The sequence below is a fragment of the Sinocyclocheilus rhinocerous genome, unplaced genomic scaffold (assembly GCF_001515625.1).
Source record: "Sinocyclocheilus rhinocerous isolate Xijiao unplaced genomic scaffold, SAMN03320098_v1.1 scaffold1169, whole genome shotgun sequence".
In the NCBI taxonomy this organism is placed as follows: Eukaryota; Metazoa; Chordata; class Actinopteri; order Cypriniformes; family Cyprinidae; genus Sinocyclocheilus; species Sinocyclocheilus rhinocerous.
Window position 1 is genome coordinate 27,411 of NW_015650322.1, and position 23,256 is coordinate 50,666.

Consider the following 23,256-nt stretch of genomic DNA (forward strand, 5'->3'; position numbering starts at 1 on the left):
TCAAAAGACCCTGACCTGAATAGTTTTTATTTTAAACTCGAAAACAAGCATTTAATCAAAATAAAAATATGTTCATAATTTTCCAGGAATCTGACCTCAAATCATACTGCAGCTCTGGAAAAGTGATTCTCAGAAGTGAATAATTGACCACACACACACACGTTGTCAAAATCAAATCACTCAGATTTGGATTCAAATTCTAAACACCAATAAAAAAAAAAGCTGAAGCAATTATCAACACTCTTAGAGACGGAGCTCTCCTTGGAAACAATTACACAGAAATAGGTCAAACACACAAAAACACACAGACTAAACGGATAGCTTATGTCAGCAAGACTCAATTCCGGAGATAAACAGATAATCACATACAGCCTGTTAAAACATGTTTGATATGGAACACAGACTCATATGCTATCAGAATAAAACACACACACACACACGGCTCTGTGGGGGAGGACTGTGTATGAGATAATGGCTGAGCTCACTCTCTGGACTCACTCACGTTGCCACCTCCTAAATGCCTGGCAGCCAGCTTGTGTGTGTGTATGTTTGAGCATGTGTGAGTGAGTGGATGGGTGGGTGGGTGAGCTTAATTCATTAGCAAACTTTTGTATACATGTATCTGATGCATGTCTGTACATGTAGTTCAGGCAAGTAAATCTGTGTTTGTAATTTCCTGCTGACATAAGCGCATCAGTTCAGTCAGGTGTATGTGAATGTGTGAGCTTGTGTGTATTCATGATTCATTTGAAAAGCCAGGTGTAGTCAAAATCAAAAAGATGCTGATTAAAGGAAATTGTAAAAATTTATGTGTTTTTAATATAGAGAGCACTACTTTCTTCTTTGTTGATTTTGGCAGGGGAGACATTGCACAATACCGGAGACATTTTTGGCAGCATGAACACCAAAATAATCATACTTCTTTCTCATCTGTCTTTATCTGATTCTGTGTACATGGTTTCAATTGTAAAGTTGCACTAAAACCCAACAGCATCATATTTTGGGAGGTTTCTTAACAATGGAGAACAGACAGATATATCAACACATTCATTTTACGCACATTATTTTCTCAGTACATTTCTATAAAACGTTCCAGGGGTTTTTCTGGTACTCTGGGGATGCTGGAGAAAAGAAATGGTTGCACTGAGCATGCTAGAAAATTATGGCTAAATACTCTTGGCTGGCATTACAGCATTAATCATGCAGATTAAATAAAGCCATTATTGAGGCATTTTTGGAGCGTTTCAAGGGTTTGTCCTGGTATTGTCATGCTTGAGACTTTTATACATAATGTCTCACTGCATCTACAACCACAACAATAAGGAACAGGTTTTATTTGAGTGTAAATGTGTCTACACTAGGGCTGTGCAAATAATCGAATGCGATTTTCATGCGTATATTGTCAGTAAAGCTGGTTCTGTGATTAGTAGTAAATCTCCAGCACATGCTTTCAGATGGAGCGGCATTTACTACACAGAGCCGTAGTTCACTGACAAGCTACGCAATATCGCGTTCAAAATCGCAGGCGATTCATTGCCGATTATGAACGCGATTTTGCGTAGCTTGTGTAGTAAATGCCGCTCCATCTGAAAGCACGTGCTGGAGATTTACTACTAATCACAGAACCGGCTTTACTGACAAGATACGCATGAAAATCGCATTCAATTATTTGCACAGCCCTAGTCTACACTGTCAGATGTGGCACAGAAGAGAGACTATTTGGCCTTGTTTTTGCTTTCTGTCCTTGCCTTAGTGGTAAAACTTTTTTCCTAGTCAATCTTTCTTTTGTTCTTGCTTTGATACACTTTTATACAAAAAGACAATGTTTATGAGATAAATTGCAATGTCAGATCTGTGAACAAACTTTTTTTTTTTTTGATATTTGATATCAGTCATTGCTACTTCAGTAATGAACTTCAATGTGTCAGTGACAGATAGGGTGGATGTCAAAAATGTACATAAATAATGAATAAAAAAAATTAATGATTACATTATAAGCTTGAGAATTTACTACTTGAATCACTATTTGACATACTAACCTTTGAAAGCTATATGATACACTACTAGAACCATAACTCATCTTATATTCACGATTATTAATGAAAATGCAAATTGCATTCTGCTCTGCACAGATTCATGGCTCTCTATATACAATCATTTTGCAATTCTTCAGCATGGCTTCCTTTTTTTGGTTTGATTCATAATGAAATTCCTCCATTTGAGCACAACAAAGCATGTTATTTTACTTCCATATTTAAAGACACCTAAGATTTATATACATGGTATGAGGCTAGCTTATTACAAACATACACCTCTTTAAGGGGTCAGCTAGGTCATAGCTTGCTAAATATTACTGGGTGGAAGCATCTCGGTGGTCTCTCTGAGTTGAAAAGCAAGAAAGGAACACAAAAAGTGAATAAAAATAAACATGGTATGTATTATTGCTCTAGGGTCTTCTCACAGACTATGGTTAGGGGACTAAAGAGGTCTATGTTGGTGTCCACTCACTGTAGACTCTATGTAGGTGTTCTCGCTTTTAGGATAGCTGGGGATTATGAGAAGGATCAGTTGGGGAACGAGGGCACACAGATAAAAAGATAAAGATCACATCTTAAGCCTCACACACACAGAGACCCCTGACGCTGGGAGGCGGCCCACTATTAGTGTCAGTCATTGTCATACCACGCACACAGACATTGGTAATAAAGATATGAGAGTGATAAATACATACAATGTTCAAGCACATGTGGTTACGAGCACCTACCCTCAGCTGGTGGGTTCTCCTCTGTGTGGCCATTATACTCTGTCTGATCATCTGTCTTCCCATTAAGACTGGAAATGGAGATCTGTCCATTCTTCTGAAGAGGCTAAAAAAGAAAGAAAGAGACATGAAGAGTCAGAATTGTAACAATCTTTTCAGCAAAAGGTATGGCGATACAATTTAGTGTGGACCTATTCAAAATGGTGATATATTGCAATTATTTGACATTTTCCCTCGCTCTGCACCAGACTTTGCTCATTTGTACCCTTAGCTTGTTCTGAGTTTGGATTTTGGTCATATATGTATAATCAAATGTGTTTTTAATTAAAAAAATATTCTCATTTTAAAGTACACTATTTCTGAAAAGTTTGGAGTTAGTAAGATTAAAAAATATATATATTTGGAACGAAGTCTCTCATACTCACCACGGCTGCATTTATTTGATCAAAAATACAGTAAAAACTGGTTTCTTTCATCTATTTAAGGTGATGTTATCTGAACCACACTTGCTTTGAAAAGAAATCAGGCTGAATTCCAAAAGGGAGGCACCTCTTGTGAAGATCCAGTAAAGAGGCTGTGCACTATTCAAACGGTTTGGCACTTCTCTCATGTACTAAATTGAAGTGTTCAAACAGGTGCAGGAAAAGAACTCAGTTGAAGACGAAGATTTGAGAAAGGATTTGACAGTTTATGGTTTTAATTTCAGCGTCAGCTTCCATGTTGAGTACATTAAAATTTAAAACGCCATTGATGTCATATAATAAGACGGATTAGAAAGATTCAAACATAAATTACCCATCTGAGTGGCTAAGGAATTTGGACAGTGTAATCACATAACCAAGCATTCACAATTCCCTCGGACACATTAAATATTTCAGTGATGGCAGAATGTCCCAATTCTCAACTGTACGCTGTCGATCACATTTTGGATTCAGTCAGCATTGCTGGACAGGACTGTAATCTAAATAGCACCTGTATACTCTAGTAACTTCATCAACTCAAATGGCCTTCTGAAAGGTTTACTGTAATAAATGTGTTAATTTTCTTAGATATAGATTATCTAGAAGTTTTTTACCCCTTACCTTCATTTTTTACTCTCTGTTTGGCTTATGAATTCCATAAATATTTGGAGAAAACTGGAATCACAGACTTTGCAATATCATATCAGAAAGCCTTTCCACTTTGCACAGTACTATTAAGTTAAAGGTCAATTAGGCTTCAGACTAGTTTAATAATAGAACAGTAATGGGAATCACAAAGGACACTCTTGTGGGACTATTGGAAAATATGTGAGCAATGCAATTACGTTAAGAAAATTTCTGTTTAGAGACAGAAATAAACAAGCAAGGAGACTCAAACCTCAGCCAGCTTTGACAGTGGTCCAGCAGGTGTCCTTTGAACCCATTTAGGCCTCTGACCCGGAGGCCTATCTCATAACAGTCATTCTCTACATTCCAAGACCCCTTCACAGAATTCCAGCTTGATGGGGGCAACCCCACCCAAATTCCCCTACCAAAGCTTCGTTTCATCCCCTACTTCATCTGACCTGACGTCACTTGCCGTTTACAAATCCATCCTTTTAAGGTCTCGAAAAACACAGCTGTTCAAAATTTGGGGTCAGTAATATTAATTAATAGTAAAATTAATGATTTTACTCAGCATGGATGCATTAAATTGTTTAAAAGTAAATTCTAAGACATTTATAATGTCACAAAAAAAGATCTTTATTTAAAATAAATGCTAAAAAGTATCACAGTTTCCACAAAAATATTAACCAGCACAACTGTTTTCAACACTGATAATAAAAAATGTTATTTGCGCACGCAATCATTATCATTATATTAAAATAATTTCTGAATGATCACGCAACACTAAAGACTGGAGTAATGGCTGCTGAAAATTAAATGTTACCAGGACATGAATAAATTACATTAAAAAATATAAAGTTATTTTAAATTGCAATAATATTTCACAATTTGATTGTTTTACTGTATTTTTGATCAAATAGATGCAGACTTAGTGAAATAAAGAGACTTCTTTCATTTTCTTGACCAAATTGATGCAGAGCTTTTAGACAATAAGGCATCTGAATCTTACTACACCTACTGAGATTTTCCAAAAAAAAAAGATCACCATACTGATCCATACAAGAAGGTTTTATGCCAGTTATAACAGTGAAGACAGAAAATTTACATGAAAATGACTTGATAAATTAAAGCTAAAAAATTCTTGCATTTTTAAATGCAAGAATGGTTTCTGCAAAAAGGTACACAATCTGAGCCCGCTGGTGACACACTTGATCCTTTTCTAAGATCGTAACTCACCGGGACATTTAACAACTGTTCAATCAACAAAAAACTGACAATTTGAGTGCGTTTAAGTAAGACAGTTGTTTACCTGAAATAACTAAAGGTAAACACATTTTGTCTTTATGGTACCACGCACTTGTCGGTGGAAGGTTTGCACAGAGGTGTGACATCAGGTGTGAGTGTGCTGTTATGAATGTGATTTGTGACTGGCCTTGTGCTCCTCTGTTTCAGTATATTTATGCTGTACATTAATAGAACAAAAATTATGTTTTCCTATGTCCTTCTTAAATCTTCATTATCTGGAAATGCACCTTTTTGCAATCTTGCGATCTTTTTCATGCTTCCATCTGTTCTGCTGCCCTGTATTGCACTGATCTGTCAGATTCCTTTTCTCTCCTCTTCCTCCCCTCCTCTTTTGCAGTTTAAATGCTCCAATCTGCAGATCAGAGGTTCAGGGATGGCTGTCCATCCCACAAATCTCTCTGCAGAGAGGTTGCAAATATCTTTTCTGTAGGACAGGGAAAGACAGCAAAGCAGAGGAGAATTCATGCTGTCTTAAACGTCGAATACTCCAAATGGCAGTCATCTTTCGGATGTGACCTTCTAAAGTTTTCAAGACTCCCTTGGTGTCCATAACATTTTGGACTGTTAAAGTTTACAAAACTGACATACTTATGGATTTAAAATGCCCATCGACAGATGGAGCCCATATAAGTGATCAGTGTATGAACGTAATATATATATATAAAAGTGTGTCGGTGTGTGTTAATCTTTTATTTTTTGCTAAATAATGAATAATGAAACGCCAATGGACAAACCTTGGCCGCTTGGTATGAATAGTAAAATAATTAAGATTTTGCAGAATACCTGAACTTGTGGCCTCAGTCAAGTAAACGCCAATTTAAACACCTTAAGATGAATTATAGTGTAAAAAATGGCCTTCAACAGGGTGTAAACTACTGTATATCGAATCCTCATATAGCTCATAAAACTGAAAGCCCAGGCTAGTAAAAATATGTCAGCAAATATACTCATAAACTTGTAAGGTTCAGGCAGCTCGAGTACTGCTGTCATGACAGAAAATGTGGGACAAACTAAACATTTTTAAAGATATTCTAAAATATATGTTTATTTTTCACTCCAATTGAGATGCTGATAATATAATTTAAAAAGAAAAAAATTGTAGCAAAGGAGAAAAGTTCAAAAGAGCAACATTTTCACCAGAATTCTTAGACTTGAACCCCACCGTACGTGTACACATTCAAAAAGTCATACCCACGCTATGCCTGACACAGGGTAATAAAAATCCTCTTGACAGGGGTCATGGTTTATCCATGCCTGTTAACCTCTGCCCTTTGACCCGTTGCTGATGAGGACTGTATCACAGAGAGACAACAGGAGATGACAGATGGATATCTCTTCGCCATTTGATTTATATCAAGAACCTTACCGCAACACAGAATATTATACTGTAAAATATCTGTTTTGGTTAGTTGTAAGAGTATATTTTAATTTTAAAGAATTTGTAAGAAGACTGTGCTGTAGACTTGTCAGTAAGAGCAGTTATAACTGTATTTATGGGGTGCCATTTCAACACTGGAAGACAAGAACAGAGAAATTTCCTAACCTAGATGGACAAATTTCCTAATTTAAATGGACACATGGAGGACTACACAATGATGTATGTGTCTGATGTATGATTCAGTCGCTGCCTGTATCTAAAAGGAGGCCAGCACTTTCCTGTACTGTAGGCTAGAAAAAAAAGTTTAAATCTAATTCTGCCAATTGTAAGGATGGAGAAATGAGAGCAGCAGTAGATGAGTTAATAATGAGAAACCTTCCAAGTTCAGAGTGGTCAGAGATGCAGACTGAGATCATTTCTGCAGATGAAAGGGGAATATTAGAGGTCAGAACACCGAACCCTGTGGTACTCCGGTGGTGAGTGAGTTTGGAGAGTGTGGAAAAGAAACATGATAGAATATGTTATCAAAGGAGTCTATAGGGAAGTAAGATTTTAGATTCATAATCAGCAGCTGATGGTCACAGCCGAAAGGTTGAAATTGAGGAGCTAAGTACTCTCACTTCAAGGGATAGTCCACCCAAATATTCTGCCTTCATTTATTCATCCTCATGTCGTTCCAAACCAGCATTACTTACTTTCTTCTGTGGACACAGAGGAAGGTCATTTGAAAAATGTCTCAAAAGTTTTTTTCCCCCTCCATAAAATTCTTCAAAATATCTTCTTTTATGTTGCACAGAAATAAAGTCGTACAGGTTTGGAACAACATGAGGGTGAGTAAATGACGACATAATTTTTACTTTTGGGTGAACTGTCCCTCTAAGCAATTTGATTACCACAAGGAAAGCTATTACAATTACATTACATGAAGCCTAATTACTATGGGTGAAACAAAGCGTTTTGTGTAATGAGCTTTGACATTTAGCTGAATATTGACCCTAAAACTTTTGACATTACTACAAATTCTGATGTCAGAGGGATGATAAACATTTTAGGCACATTAAGGACCACAGGGAATCATATTAGACCACAGTCAATGAACTGAATCCATGTTGCTCAATTGTCCCAGCTGGAATATGATTTCCACTCTGAAGCTCTGTTAGTGACTGTTACCCTCATTGCTTGCTTTTGCTGTATTATAATCTGCTTGCAGAGAAACTGTAATTGAGGTTGGCATTTGAGATCTCATGATGGATGCATGATTATTCACTGTTTATGCTCCAAACACAAACCTCCCAATTGAGAAAATAAACCTCCCTCATACAACAAACTATAAGCCACCCAACTGTTTTTCACTGTATCCTCCTGCTGTCTTGCTTTCACCTATTGCTTAGCACACTGCTTCATTATTAAAGGCATAGTTCACCCAAAAAAGAAAATTCAGCAGAACACAAAAGTTTTTTTGTATTTTTTTATTGGTATTTTGAAGAACTGCCATTCAATAAAAGTCGTTGGGATCCAAAACACCATGCTTTCATTCGCTATAGGCAAATTGTTTCCAAATAATTTCCATACTCTCTTTTTAGGCACTTAAATTTAAATTATATCAATGATTGTCAGCAGCTTTTTGGAGAAGATTTACTTGGTGAAACGTCACTGAGACAACACACAATTTAGCTGTTTTTGATGTACACATATTGCACATATTCATCTTATTTAACTTAATCTGCTCAAAATTCCAGCTGAATTTCAAAACAGTAAACTACTCATCCAGCATGAGAGAAAAAGACATGCTTTGTGTAGGGGGTTAAGCACACAGACACATATACACACTTGGGTAAAACATACTCGGTATTGGAGAGGCCACAGATTGCATACATCATCTCATTTGACACAAACACAAATGTGAAACGATCAGCCTCTGGCAACACACAGCAAACCTCAGTCTCTCTTAGTTCAGTCACTTACTTCACAAACAATCTAGACTAGTGTAATTTTACTGTGGTAAACTGCCCCAGTGTTTTAACAGGCTAGTGCTTACAACTTGATCCTGACAAATAGGCCACCGAATTATACTGCACCCTTGCACGCCTAATCATATCAAATGTAAGTTGATTTGAATCAGTAACACTGCTCACTGCTTCTCAAAGTCTGAATCAGAACCAGAGCGCCACACTCCAAACCGACCATTTCTCACTCACTGAAGGGGAAAATCTTTGGTTTCAAAGGCAGACAAACACATCATCTTGTTGCCTAAACTCATTAGACTGTTGCAAATTTATGGCATTTGAGCTTCACATTTACAAATAGCATAGTGACAGATTTGCATTTCTTCACCCTGACTTGATAAATCACATATCTGCAAGGTAGCTCTGGATTAAGTGCTCGCTTTGCTATAACTTCCTTCATGTTGGCTTCAGATTTGTTTGTTTCATGGAAACATATGCAGTGAATTCTTTACTTCTTGTTTGATGGAGGAGGAATTTATTTTTTGGCACTGACTCGCAGCTATATACAAAAAAGGAGCGATTTTGTTACAAATTCCATGGACCTTCTACATATAAATGTCTGTGCAGAAAGTCTTCCAAGCTGCGAGCCACCCCACCGTGCGTTTTCCTGATTTTCCTGACCCCCTATTTGTCTCCTGCCAATACTAGGAGTCTTCTGTTCCTTCCACTCCCCAAACAGCTGTCACTAAGGCCACCCTCATGAGCAAACATCAATGTGATAGGACAGGACCTCCCTGTGTCTCTGGCAGATCGGCCGGACCGTCCCAGATTCAGCCCCCCCACAGTCCGTCTGAAACAATAAACCTCCTCCTCTCGCTCAATCCCAAGCGTCCTCCTATGATTCAGATCATAAGGAGAAAGGAAGAGTTCAGATGTGACTCTCCTGTTATTTTGAAGAAACAACAGTCCGGAGTTTAAGGCTAGGGATCTGGTGGAGATGGTGAAACTGGATCGGTTAAATCACTGCAGAAAAAAAGGGATAGTTCACCTAATATATGAACAATGTTATCAATAAAAAATTCTGCACTAAAAAGCTGTTAATAGACCCTATTTATAGGGTCCATCAAAACCTGTATTTAACTCATCTGTCAACTCGCCACCGTCCTAACCAACTGACAAACTACTTGTCAGTGATACAGGGATTTTAATACACTTTCGCAAACTGTGACTGCTTACACTTTTAAATGACGTTTCCCGTATGTTGTTGGACAGACACAAAGTGCTTTTTCTCAGGAGACCTGAGAAGATTAGATACAACACCAGGAAAATTTGTTCACCCACTGCTGCCAACAGCCACATGATGTTGTTATCCAACTAAAGAAGATACAGAAATGTTTCAAACAAAGGACCTGAACTTATAGTGATTATCACATGCTGCCTGATTTTATTTTATGCCTTAACAATGTTACTGTGGTAGAGGCATATGACCAAATTTGGTGGAGACATGCACATTCACAAATGCTTTCAAAAAACCTTAAAAGGGATAGTTCAACCAAAAATGAAAATTGTGTCATCACTTTTGATTTTTCTTCTTCTGTGGAACATAAAAAAAAAATATTTTGAGAAATGTGTTTGTTTTTTGTCCATACAATTGAATAGTCATCAAAAATGTTTGGCTGCCAACATTTTTTTCAAAATATATTATTTTGTGTTGCACAGGTAGCCATGTTTGAAACAACATGAGGGTGAGTAAATAATGACAGAAATTTTGGGTGAACTATGTATTTAAAGTTATTTACACCAAAAAAAAATACCTGAACTAATATGAGCTATATAATATAAGCTTTTACCTATGAGCATCTCGGTTTTCATAAACCTTGTATATGAATCTTGCATATCATCTTCTTACTCAGCTAGTGATAACAGTCCATCACTACCATCTCTAATAAAGCCAGAAAATTCAACCAGTGTTTACTACAGTGCATTCTATGTATTCTAAATCCCTGTATAGGTCTGAAGATAACATTTCTAAATGCCCTGGCATGGCGGTGAGCCAGAGCAATATATGACCTTTCAATCAATACATGATTGTACTGAGATTTTACAGCTCTCCCTGGACACTTACAAATTTGATATGTGCTTTCTAACTTCGACCCCCAACACTCGCATATACAGAAACATGTGCACCTTTACCAGAAACAGGGATCACAGCAGTTTGTCAAGAGGCATGAGTCATGATTTGGCTTTCAAAGATGAAGAAGGGTTATTTTGTCCTCGGAGAGAAAGAAAGAGAGTGTATATGTATGCATGTATGTGTGTATGAGAGAGAGAGACAGGACAGCAGCTGGCTATTTTAGGTACAGCACTAAGCTGATGAGACTTTGCACTGCAGTGAAGGAGAAACAGCGCATGTGCCTGAAACAGGAAGTCCTTAACTAGCAGTTCTGCAAAGCCAGTCACAAACAACATAGGGACAATATGAAACTGGAGGCATGTGAACTGTGCCATAGTTACAATAGCAAGCAATGTGATGTCTTGTGGTGTCCCCCCCCAGGCTCGATTCTAAGTCCTTTTATTGTTTAATCCATTAATCATCAACAGCTGCATATTTACCAAGATGGTTCACTCATATTACTATGAATGGGAGAAAGAGTACCAGAAAATATGGTGGAGTAAATCCTCATTAATAGGTAGTCATTGCATCACTGCAGCTGCCGTTAGAAGCGCCAGATCCGCTTGGGTCCGCAAATGCACATTGGCTGGATCAACCTGAAATATACACTTTTTAAATGCTATCTGAGCGTAAGAAACAACAGTTAATGTCCGATTTAGTTGCTGATTTGAAATATGTAATTTAAATGTGAGTTTAAAGGTCCACTGAAGTGAAAAAACAGGAAGACCGTGTGGAACATATAGAGCAGCTCCAGCTTTTTTTTTAAATAGCCAGTGTTCCTGTGTACTTTACATCACAGCTGATAAAAATCATTGATCCATATTGGTGGAAGTGAGAGACTATGTTTTGAATGCTTATATCTTCTAAATGCGAATTTTGTCATTGTTTTGGAGCACACTAGCTTAGATAACCTAACATATTCACACTAAAAGCCAAACAAACGTCTATTTTGATTTCATGGGGACTTTAAATGTGGAATTATGGTCCCAAGACCCAAAGAGGTGATTCAATTAGTTGTTTCCCCCAATTAATCAAAATCTTTTCATTTTTTTCTCTTATTTTTTTTCTTACTCTATTTTTTAGTCTGTTTCCATGTGTATTTGTAAATGTTTATGTATGTGTCTTCTGTAAGGCACATTGTAAACACAGTTTTAAGTGACTCTATGTACATAAAGTTTTACATACCAAAAGAAATAATTACTCAAATCTACAGCTACTCCAAAAGGATCTTTTCTCATAAAGAAATAGTACACTGTCTAAACAAACCACTTCATCATGGTGGTCTGAGCCATTTACACACAAACACTGAGTCATAGTTATTATCCATTAGCAATGCTTCCCCATGACTTAAATGGAGCCCATTTCTAATATTGATTTTACTCAGTCACAGCCAGCACAGTTACACTCTGCTATCAAACGTCCTGTATTATCCATTTAATCAGATATTAGAAATCAGTTGTTAAGGGATCATGATGAAAACTCCACAAACAGCTGGTACACATATCATTCACTCTTAACTCACACAGCAGAAGTTTGTTCTTTAATGTGAATAAAAGGATTTATCAGGAAGCCTTTACATCTGCCACGCTTGTCATGACAGATGAATTTTGGTCAGATTTAAGGGCTGTTAGGAGAGTAGGAAGACAAATCTGACAAAGCCTTATGACTCCCTGGCAAATGGAATCCACACTTTAATTACTACATCTCCCTAAGGGGCACAGCTAAAGCCCACCCACACTGTTAAAACGGAATACATTCATAAACGAGGAAAACATTCAGGGAAATTCACAAAGACTGAAATGTGCCCTCATCTAACATTGTTTATTTGCACATGATGTCTGTATTTTTGCACCAGATTCAATAAAGGTATTATGCAAATAAGGCATAAGCACAACTGCCAAAAATCTCTGCTAATCACATTTGCATGGCGCAATACACATGTACTCGACTACATGGATATGCCTGCCCTGGATATATACGCAGTATAATGCTCATATCCTTGATTTGATGCATTATTGTTGTCATCTTCATTAGGAAATGCTTTTCACAAGAGGTAAAAGCAATGTTAAATTGCTGAAATAAAAGAGAAGTCAAAATGTTTTGCAAAAATCTCAGCTGAAGCTCAGTGGCCATTCTCTTCTTTTTCAGGAACAAACACATATCAGATCATCTGTTTTGGGGTTTATTTGAATGGGAGTGGTTCATGTCTGTGATGACAGGACCATCCACTAATTGTGGCTTCTGCTCAATTTTGTTGACATCATCATTATTTCCCTGTGTAGGAGTGTTTGTATTTGCATAATATATTTGATTCAAAGGCTGATTGCTACATGCATAAAAAAACACTGCACAGAATGGAGGATCTATGACTGTTATGCCCAGTTTTAAAAAATCAGCCTTGTAAAAAATGTGGAGGCTATGTCTGCCTATTTACAGAGAAACAACAGTTATGACATCATCTAAAACAGTTAGCATTACTAAGCAATAAAACTATCATGCAAACAGCCCAGGACCAGCTGGACAACACAATCTGCTAGATTAATCCAATTTCCAGAGAAAAGAACATCATTACACTGTAGTTTTTATAGCATCTTCCTTTGTTCGTGGATTTAATTTAACTGGAAACAATATGCATAAGGATGCCAATAATTTAACCCACATTTGTAAGTCATTTAAAAAAAGCCAAAATATATTCAAAGGCATTCAGTCACCTGTGGTTGAGGATTCACATTCAAATCCAAAAGACTTCCAGAATCCATCCTAGTGAAGCTTACGGATGATGATCATCTTCAAATGAGTTATATACAAGTCGATAGTCTCCACTACATTTGTAAAAAGCTGTGAAGCCAGCACATCTAGGAGCCTTTAGTTGTTGTTCAGCAGCACAATAGGTTTCTTGAGCTGTGAAGTGCAGACAAAAGTAAACGGTTGACAGGGATTGTCTTTTTCTGGCAGGGCAGTAATGAAACGTTATTGATGCTGGCTCCCGATGAAAGCACTTAGTCAGGGATCTCCACAAGGAGAGCGCTTTACTTTTATCAGCACAAGCCCATTGTCAGTGAAGAGTAATTCAGAAGATAAGGAAATAAGATGGAATTGCTTGTTTACTTGAGAAAAGCAGTGAAACTAAGGAAAACAGAAATATTTATTTGCTCCATATTGTTAATTAAAGAAGTTATGTCAATGGATGTCACATGTATTATAAACGGTCTCTTCTTTTTACCTTTGTCCTCATTGGCCTATTTTTTTTCTATTCTGGAAGACTGTGTTTTTATGTAACTCTGGCACTTATTAACATTTTATGAGGCCAACTTTACTTCTAAAGAGGGAGAGAGGGGAGGAGGGGAGTGGAAACAAAAAAAAGAGAGTGAATGTGATGGAGGAGGACAGTAAGAGTTGGCTGGTGAAAATAGAACCCTTCTATTTTGACCCATGTAAACAGGTCCTTTCTAATAAGAGAGCGCCAATGAGAGGCAAATTAAGGGTCAAAGAGAGAGGGAAATTGAGATGGCACCAGCAGAGTCAGAATCAGTGAAAAGACTGTTTGTATTTCTAAACATAAATTTGGTTCAAAGGTTCACTGTATCTTTTTCTGTACACAACAAACTAAAGAAAACATTAGCAAAGAATTCAATGAATACACACCAAGATTTTTATTGTTTTTGAAAGAAGTCTCTTATACTCACCACGGCGGCTTTTATATGATCAAAAATTCTGTAAAAACAATAATATTGTTAAATATTATTACAATTTAAAATAACTGTTTTCCATTTGAATATATTTTGAAGTGTAATGTATTCCTGTGATGGCAAAGCTGAATTTTCAGCAGTCATTAATCCAGTCTTCAGTGTCACATAATGCCTCAGAAATGAATCTAATATGTTGGTCTGATGCTCAAGAAACATTCTGTATTATCAATGTTGAAAAAAGTTGTACTGCTTTTTTATTTTTTTATTTATTTTTATTTTAAAATTTAAATTTTATGATACAGAATTCTCTGATGAACAGAGTTCAAAAGAACATCATGTATTTGATAGAAATATTTTGTAACACTGTAAATGTCTTTACTGTTACTGTTACTTTCCTTTTTCTATTCATCAAAGAAACCTGAAAAAAATCTACTCAGCTGTTTTCAACATCATAATATATATATATATATATATATTATGATGTCTCTAGCTAGGTTTTTAGGGCGTGAAATATTTATAAAAGTGATTCAGTTACTTTTTTAATTCCACAACAGAGTTCGACTTCAGCAAAAGAAGAGTGTTTATTTGGATCCCTGCCCTTCTGCCACCAGCCATCATGTGCTCCTGAGAAAGGACCTGTCCCTCTGTCAAGACACAGACAAGCTCTATGTGTAAATTAGTTAAATTATTTAAAAATAACTTAATAATCAGGAGAATAACTGGATCTTTAAACAGGAAGTAACTTCATGAGCCTCATGCCTCCTTTAATTTCCTTTTCTGGATAGGAAATCCTGCTCTGAAACAGGATGGTCCCTTTAATAACTGATGTAATTACCCAACAAAAAACTATAAACACTCACTAAACACCTCATAAACAGATTATAACTACTAAAAAAAAGAATCAAGTAACAAAATCTTTTTTTTTTCTAAACCAGACATTATAACCTAATAGATTTTCCCCAGCCCACCCTTCACTCATCTGTTTTTTTTTCTTGTCTTCCACCTTCCCTCTCTCTGGCTGATGACAGCTCACTCTCCATCGGCATCCTTCATCTAAGTCAATTACTTTAAGTGCCTTAAAGTGACTAATGGTCTTTTCATACACTTTCCCTTTCCTTTACTGCATTTCAAAACTGTCATTTGACAATGCATTGAATGTATACAATCCAAGTGGTCAGCAGGTCCTAGGCTTACACTCATTTAGATGAGTTAATCATTTAGATGATTAACCTTAAGGTGCAAAAATTATAAAATATAATAACCACAAGACTAATTTATTAAATTATTATTATTAATCATTTTATAATTGTAATTAATTAAAATAATAAACAACTTTTTTTCAGATCAGCTAAACAGACAACCCCTCCAACTAATTGAACCATTTAACCAATTCATCCCAGCAGTCAAACCTCAGGAAGTCCCCACTCTGGTGCATTAGTGTGAATGGGATGGTGGAGCCTGACAGGTCGCCATTGCCAAACCCTCATTAAACTACTGATTCCCTGATGTCTGCATGCACTTCCATCACATCCTACATTACATAATATCTGACTCCAGTCCCTATTTTCACTCATCTGCTGATCCTGGACTAGATCCTCTGACCATAGGACTCACTGAGCACCGCTTCACTATGAACAGCAGTCTCAAGTCAGTGTGATCATTTACACCAAAAGCATTTGATATTAATTAATGCTATTAATGGAAAGTCAAAAACTGCTGATTAGGTATCATGAACAATGAACAACATTTTCACAGCATTTTTAAATCTTGATAAAATGAATGCTATCACATTTAACCTTAGTGTTAAAGTTTGCATGTTTTTTGTTCCATAAAAAGTTTCATAATAAGTCGAGTTGAAATGAGGACCATGATGAACTTAAAACAGAATTTCACAGTTTCACAGATATTTCTGTATATTTGGGCCACCTACCAATGTGCGTTCAATCTTTGCTCTGTCTCACAGTACACCTGAATGAGTGAAAAATTTGAATCTCACTTCTCAACACTACCTGTATTCAGTGTGACTGCACAAGAATCAGCATGACATCTCATGTTCATTATCTTATGAACAAAGTTTTTCTCATTTCTTTTTACTTGCAAAAAGAAAAATGTATCCCTCTCTCTCTGTTTCTTATCTTTACTGTTCTCTTCATCCCCAGGAGCAAAGCACATGCTAATTATCCATCTACTTGTTTTCCCTCGCAGAGCCCTCTCTTTCACTCTTTCTACGTGATATGTTCCCATTCAAACCAGCAACCTTCCACCCACGTCCCCCTCCCTGCATCACTCTCTCTCTCCCTCTCTCTAGTTCTCTTTCTTCGGGCCGATGCGCACACAGAACCCCTCTGCCCCGGGACCTGTCCTCCAGCCCATCCTAAATGGGCCCTCTGTTCTCTTCGTTCTCAACTCCTCCACCCCCCCTCTTCTCGGGTCCCAACCTTTATAAGGCTCTTATCTGATTGCAAACGCTCCCACACCACCCCTCTCTCATTACCGCTCTGACATGTAAAGGGTTTTATACCATCCTTCATAAAGTTAAACAAGTTTATGCAAGCTATCACAGGTTTTGAGTGTTTTCAGACTTTGAATAGTGTGAATCTACTCCAGATAACTAAAGGGTGTTTATGAACTTGTCAATCAGTGCATTGTTGGTTTGGAAATAGGCCCGAGTGTGTCTCTCTCTCTCTCATAGTAAGGGAAACATAGGCATTATTGTGAGTTTATGTTTGCAATTGAGTCTTGGGGCTTAGCCATTGAATCCACAGCAAACAGTCTGAAAAGAGTCGAGAGCCGAGGTTCAGCCCCTGTTGGTTTTTTAACAAAGTGAGTGATTTGGAGGCATTTCAAGGGGAGGAAATGTTCAAATGTGAGGGGATGTCTGAGTTGGTGCTCAACCTCATCTATGTTTTGTTTTGACCCATTTTTAGATACAGAGAGAGAGAGAGAAATTACTAAAATACCTATGCGTGCCAGAGAGGATGTTTATCAACCCCATCTCCAGTAGGGCGCCTCACACAAATGCTGTATACACAGCATGTAATTGTATTGCTAAAGTGCACGCACACATACATTCTCGTCTTGCCAGACCACACCTGTTCAAGGGCCATTATCTGATAAATAACAAACACTCGAGTTTTGAATATTCTATATCTCACACAGGTTTCAACATGTTTCAGTCTAGATTTAGATTTACACAGAATTCAGTCAAGTCTCAAAACTGGATGGGGTTAACAGGGTTTTTTGTATCTGTGTCTTGTTCCAACAACTACATGTTTATTCTTTTAGGCTCGCCTGTTAAAAAAGGCACATACTGTAGGCTATACAAGCTCGGCTGGTCAGACAATCATCATGCACTTCACAGAAACTAAACAGCTGAAGAAGAAGAATGGAATGCTGGGAGAAAACAAAATGCAAGGTCATTGTCTTGTTTGTACTTTCTTTGAAAAGAATTGTAACTCTTTTCAGGAACAAAATGTGTCCCATCATATTTCTGCACATTACTCTCCTAAAACAAGCTGTGGTCTCTCGGGTAACGTTTCATAATTAACACTGTTGTTGTGCTGATCTCTTTGGCAAAAAAATAAATAAATGAACAACCTACAAAAGTTAACATCTCAGCTCCAGACTGAATCTGGTAGATATACAAGAACATCTACAGTGAATATGCTTTCCACTTCCGAATATGTAAAATTAATACACTGGGATCATCTCTGTAATGGCTGTGTCAATCATGTTCTTTATGGTTTAATTAAAAGCACTTTTTAAATAATAAATGTAATCAATATAGGATTTGACTGTTAACATCAGATGAAATTGTCATAGGATTTATGAAAAAATATTAAAAAGTTAATTGACTGGTATAGTTGTAGATTACAGAGTGGACAAAGTAAATTGGCTGATTTTGTCCATGTGGTCAAAATAACATTCAGGAAATAACCCATGAAACTTAAAGGGATAGTTCATCCAAAAATTAAAATTCTGTTATCATTTACTCACCCTCATGCCTCGTTCCAAACCTGTATGACTTTCTTTTTTCGTCAATGGTAAACAAAACTATTTGGTTACCAGCATTCTTCAAAATATCTTTCTTTGTGTTCTAAAGAAGAAAGTAAGTCTTGGGCTTGGAACGACATGAGGGGAGTATTCATATGTAAGTGAACCATTCCTTTTAAGACTCACTCAAGCAACTCTTGAAATAATGTAACTGTATAATACATCATAATATTATAAGATTGTCAATTTTATTTTATTCCATCAAAAATCATCCTCTGATTCTTGGTAAAATCCTGAGTTTTCTGCATGGCTTCTGCTTGCTACCTTATCCCGCCATTTTGATACTTTACTTTACTTTTACCTTTAGTCATTTAGCAGACGCTTTTATCAAAAGCGACTTACAAATAGAATATAATAATGATTCTAACATAACTCTATGCCAAACACCAAAAAACAACTACATATGTTGTTTGTAGTTGTTTTGATACATAGCTCTTTGAAGCAATATAACGGCAAGGTGTAAGTTATGCACCCCGTGATTTGGCACATGACAAGAAATAACAGCATAGTGCAAATTTGTGTCTCTAAATTAAGTAAGGGATCACGCAAGAGTGAAAAAGTCCCAGATTGGTTGGAGCCAACCCAATCTCATGATGACATAGCTATTTTATGAGGTGGCGACTAATATGTACAATTTGATTTGTACAAAAACACAATTTTTACAAAAATAAATAAATAAAAAGTTGGCATGAAGGTCCATGCCTAAACCTAACCATCAGCGGGGCATATTGTAACCATCAGCATATTGCACGAATTCATGCAAATCAGCCATCAATTAGTCAACCTAAAATAGTTATGAATTGTAAATGGAGTGTTTTGTTGGAGCACAAAGGTTTTTTTTTTTTTTTTTCTCCAGAATCATTCTGAGTGGGGTTTCTCTCATCAGTGGGAAGGAAATGGAAAACCTGGAGTGGATTTTAAACGGAGTGATTACAGAATACTTTGAAGCAACAGAAATTTCTCTTCTTTCTCCCTCACAACCTGTTCCAGTCCATTTGTTGCTTAGCAACTGACAAAGCATTCAAAAATGTACAGAATAATTATATGAAAAGCTATAGCCTACTGGCCAAATTTTTACTCAATATTTTCTACAAACTCTGTTTAGAACTCCTGATTAAAAGTACTATCGCACTTGTAGTCGTGTTGTGATATTAAATATGAACATGACTTTGATTAATTGCAGCCTCATGCTAATATTCAGTATGCACTGCTGCTTTTGAATGATATAATCATGTACTCAGAAGCAGAACTACTTGAATGATAATTCTAGTATGATGTCAAGCAAACAAACATATTCAAACACCAAAGAGACCACCCAGGAGGATATATCTGCTTCACTATGACATAAAATATTGAGAACATGCACCTTCATCATGGGGAATTGGGAACGAGATAGAAATGCAGTCATATCTCAATTTTTTCCCCTGACGACATCCCATGTTGTCTGGACCAAAAAAAACGTGTCGCACCTCAGCTGTAATAACCGCAAGGAGTCAATCTGACAGCCTCAATACTGCATTACTGCAAATCTACTCATTAAACTTAAAGAAAAGCTCTAAGAATAGACATAAGCAAACACGTTTCAACGTTTTCTCGAATACCTGCTAAGGCGAATCACAAAAGCGCACAGCGCAGTCACAGCTGTCAGGTGTTTACATAAAGCAAAGCTCAATAACTAGTTAGCTGCGCCACACATCTGATTCAAGGGGTCCCGAACGGGGATACTTAGGTGAGCATGTTGAGTGTTTTACTCCTCTTTTATCCCCACACACATCCAAAACGTCATCTCAGAGCGACAATATTACTTTTCAACCGTAGTGTTACCTTGCCGTCTCCGTTTTCTCCATCCTGAGTGTCGCTGAGCTCCGCGCTGATGTCCTCTGGCGCATCTTCAGGGCTCTTCGCGTCCCGCTGCACGGATGGTGTCGCTCCCATGATGAATAACGTCGCTGTTTCTCCACTCTTAGTTAAATAACGAGAGTTCAAAAGGAAGTAGGTATCCAACAGCCTGTGTAAATGCGCCCTGCAGTCCGTCCCGAGGGTTGTCTGCTTTGGAAATTGTTGAAACGGGTCTGTAGGTTCACTTTTAGGAGCCCTCCTCCCATCAGTATCACATGGAGGGCAGCCAGACACGCCTTACAGCATCAAACCAGAGAGACCTGGGAGTGCAACACGATCAGCCTGCACAAATACACATTTAATATGGCCAACAACCTCGAAGATGATAGTATAAGTTCTAGAAGATTTAGACCGACAAAATGCAGTTTTGAGGCATGAACTTACAGTAGATATTGGTTTAGTTTATAAGTTGATGTAATTTTTAAATAATTAAAAATAAAATGAGGTATTGATAGGATGTGGTATATTTATCTAATAAAAATAACTAATTTGTGAGCTCATGCACAAAATTGAAAACATTGTTTTCTATTAGTGTTACAACTTACAGTTACAGTAACAAAATGTCTTACAACACTCCCCGTTTCCCCTATAAAACATTTCTGAGAACAAAATTGCTCATAATAAACTACACTTGCTTTTCATTTAAACAGCTCATGAAATTTCATAGAATATTAAGATTTTTATTACAACACCTGCCTCCCTTAGTAAAATTAAAAGTATGCAGAAGAACCATCAATTTTACAATGGCATGCAGATGCAGTAATAAAAATATTAAAGCTCAAGCTTCAGCCCTGGTTTTATTTACAGACAGTGGGAATGTCAACATTGGGTGCAGGATGGGCCTCCCCATCAGCCCAATGGAACGTGTCCCGCAGGAAATCTCAAATTAAGAGAGCACTGTAGTTTGCGTCCACATGCATGCATCTAAACCAACCATATAGTGAGGTCCCTCTCTCTCTCCCTCTCTCTCTGTTAATGGCATGTTTGGCTGTGTTCCAAGGCATTTTATTTAGAACCTTTGAATGCGTAAATTACAGGCCACTTGCGAATCACAACCAAGTTTGCACAAGCCACCTTGTATGGTGGCACGATACACTGGCTCTGTGTTTAGCAAAGCAAACAACACCTAGTGTAAGTGTTAAGATTAAAATTCATAATACATTCAGTTTTCTTAAGCAGTTTATGAGGGATCAGGTTTGGGTAATTTGGGTTTATGTTTAAGTTATGCAAAGACCATTCCTTGTAGATGCCTTTTTGCTGTGCTCGGCGAAAGTTTGGGGATTGTTATAGGATAACTTGCGCTATAATAAAAGAAGAGGGGAAAACATTTAAAGAATGAACTGAAGACATGTTTGCATTTCAGAAATACCCAGACCATATTTAGAGGCAGTAGTTTGTGGTGGTAAGAGAAGTGGTATGTTTTGAGCACATTGTTAAATCCATAATTTAAAAAGGCATAAACAAAAAAGCTCAAGTCATAATGACTTGGATCGAGAGTGTAAGGGATTGGCTTCATAACATTATTTTTTTGTCCTAAAAAAAACTCTCTTATTACTTAAGAGCAGTGATTTACTTATATCAAACATTGTGTAGGTGTGGGTTTGATCCAGGTTCTTCAGACTGTATGATAATGTTTTCACATTGTAATTGAATTAAATAATATAGATTTTGCCCAGTGTGACCCCTCGCACATGCACACCCGTGTTCAAGTGATTCAAAATCATAATTTTGATGTTCAGTTACCTTTAGGGATCACTTGGTGCAGAATGAGGCCCAATGACAAATAAGCTGAAATCCAAAGTAAAGCAATTACAGTTATTAGTAAATAATGACAAATTTTTCTTTTAGCTGATGCTAAATGAGGCAAATAAAAAAGAATCCAAATAATTGGTGCCATAATTCCAAGGACTTTGTCTAAATGTTACAAAAGAACAGCCTTAAGATATAATTGAATCAGCATCTCTGTGACCCAGACAACAGCGTAACCTAATTGAAACATAATGACTGATTTGAGATTCTTGATATAGACATGAACTTTATGAAATGTCTTTCAAAGAACTGACTATAAAGACTCGGTACAGCTAATTCAGTTGCCTGTATTTAAGCTAACAGGCTGATGCTGTAAAAACCACATTGATACACAGAATTCTAAATTTTAAATATTTCCATTTAAAATCAAATGCTGCTCTTTTTAACTTTCTATTAATCAAAGAATCCTTAAATTTATTGCGTTTTCCACGATATTTAGCAGCACAACTGTTTATCAACATTGATAAGACATTTTTAATCAGCATATTTGATCATGTAACACTGAAGACTGGATTAATGGCTGCTGAAAATTCAGTTTTGCCATCACATGAATACACAACATTTTAAAATACTGGAATAAACTTATTTAAAAAAAGTAATATTTAACATTATTCGTTTTTTTTTATAAATTAAATGCAGCATTGGGGAGCAGAGTTGGGCAAGTTACTTCCAAAATGTAATACATTATATATTACTAGTTACTGTCTTTTGAAAGTAATTAGTTACGTTACAATATTACTGTCTCCCCAGTAAGGGTAAAATCTTTGCTTGGCAGGGGCAGCTGCCACTCGTCCTGCCACCGCTATCTGCGCCTGCCACCGGACCTGCCACCACTATAGCAAACAGGTGGCGCGACACTTAGGTGCTGCATGCTCCATGGATTTAAATGGAGGAATAAGCTGGCAAATAGGTAAATAAATGTAGAAATGCACTGTTTGTTTGTTTATATGCATCAATTGGAGTGTAATCCGTGAGATATGTTGTGGCAGGCGCGACGCTTCAGTGCTGCGCACGCCATTATGCATTTAAAGGGAGAAATAAAACATATGTTATGTGGCAAATAGGTAAATAAATGTAGAAATGCACTTTTTGTTTGTTTATATGCATCAATCGAAGTGTAAACCGTGAGATATGTTGTGGCAGGCGCGACGCTAA

The 23,256-nt window shown here is 37.0% G+C and overlaps 1 protein-coding gene across 2 annotated transcripts in view; it reads right to left on the reverse strand.

Annotated features, from left to right (window-relative positions):
* LOC107711639 (A-kinase anchor protein 12-like) overlaps nucleotides 1-20,520 on the reverse strand; it is a 37,980-nt gene extending 17,460 nt beyond the window's left edge. The window contains exons 1-2 of one of the 2 annotated variants that reach the window (XM_016516637.1): nucleotides 20,218-20,520; nucleotides 2,765-2,867 (exon numbers count right to left, since the gene is read on the reverse strand). In XM_016516637.1, coding sequence (XP_016372123.1) covers nucleotides 2,765-2,867; nucleotides 20,218-20,328 — 214 coding nt within the window. In that variant the 5' untranslated portion in view covers nucleotides 20,329-20,520. Of the gene's footprint in view, nucleotides 1-2,764; nucleotides 2,868-13,362; nucleotides 13,435-20,217 lie in introns of those variants that run through there. The other variant, XM_016516638.1, reaches the window with a different exon arrangement.
* Between the last annotated feature and the right edge of the window lie 2,736 nt (nucleotides 20,521-23,256).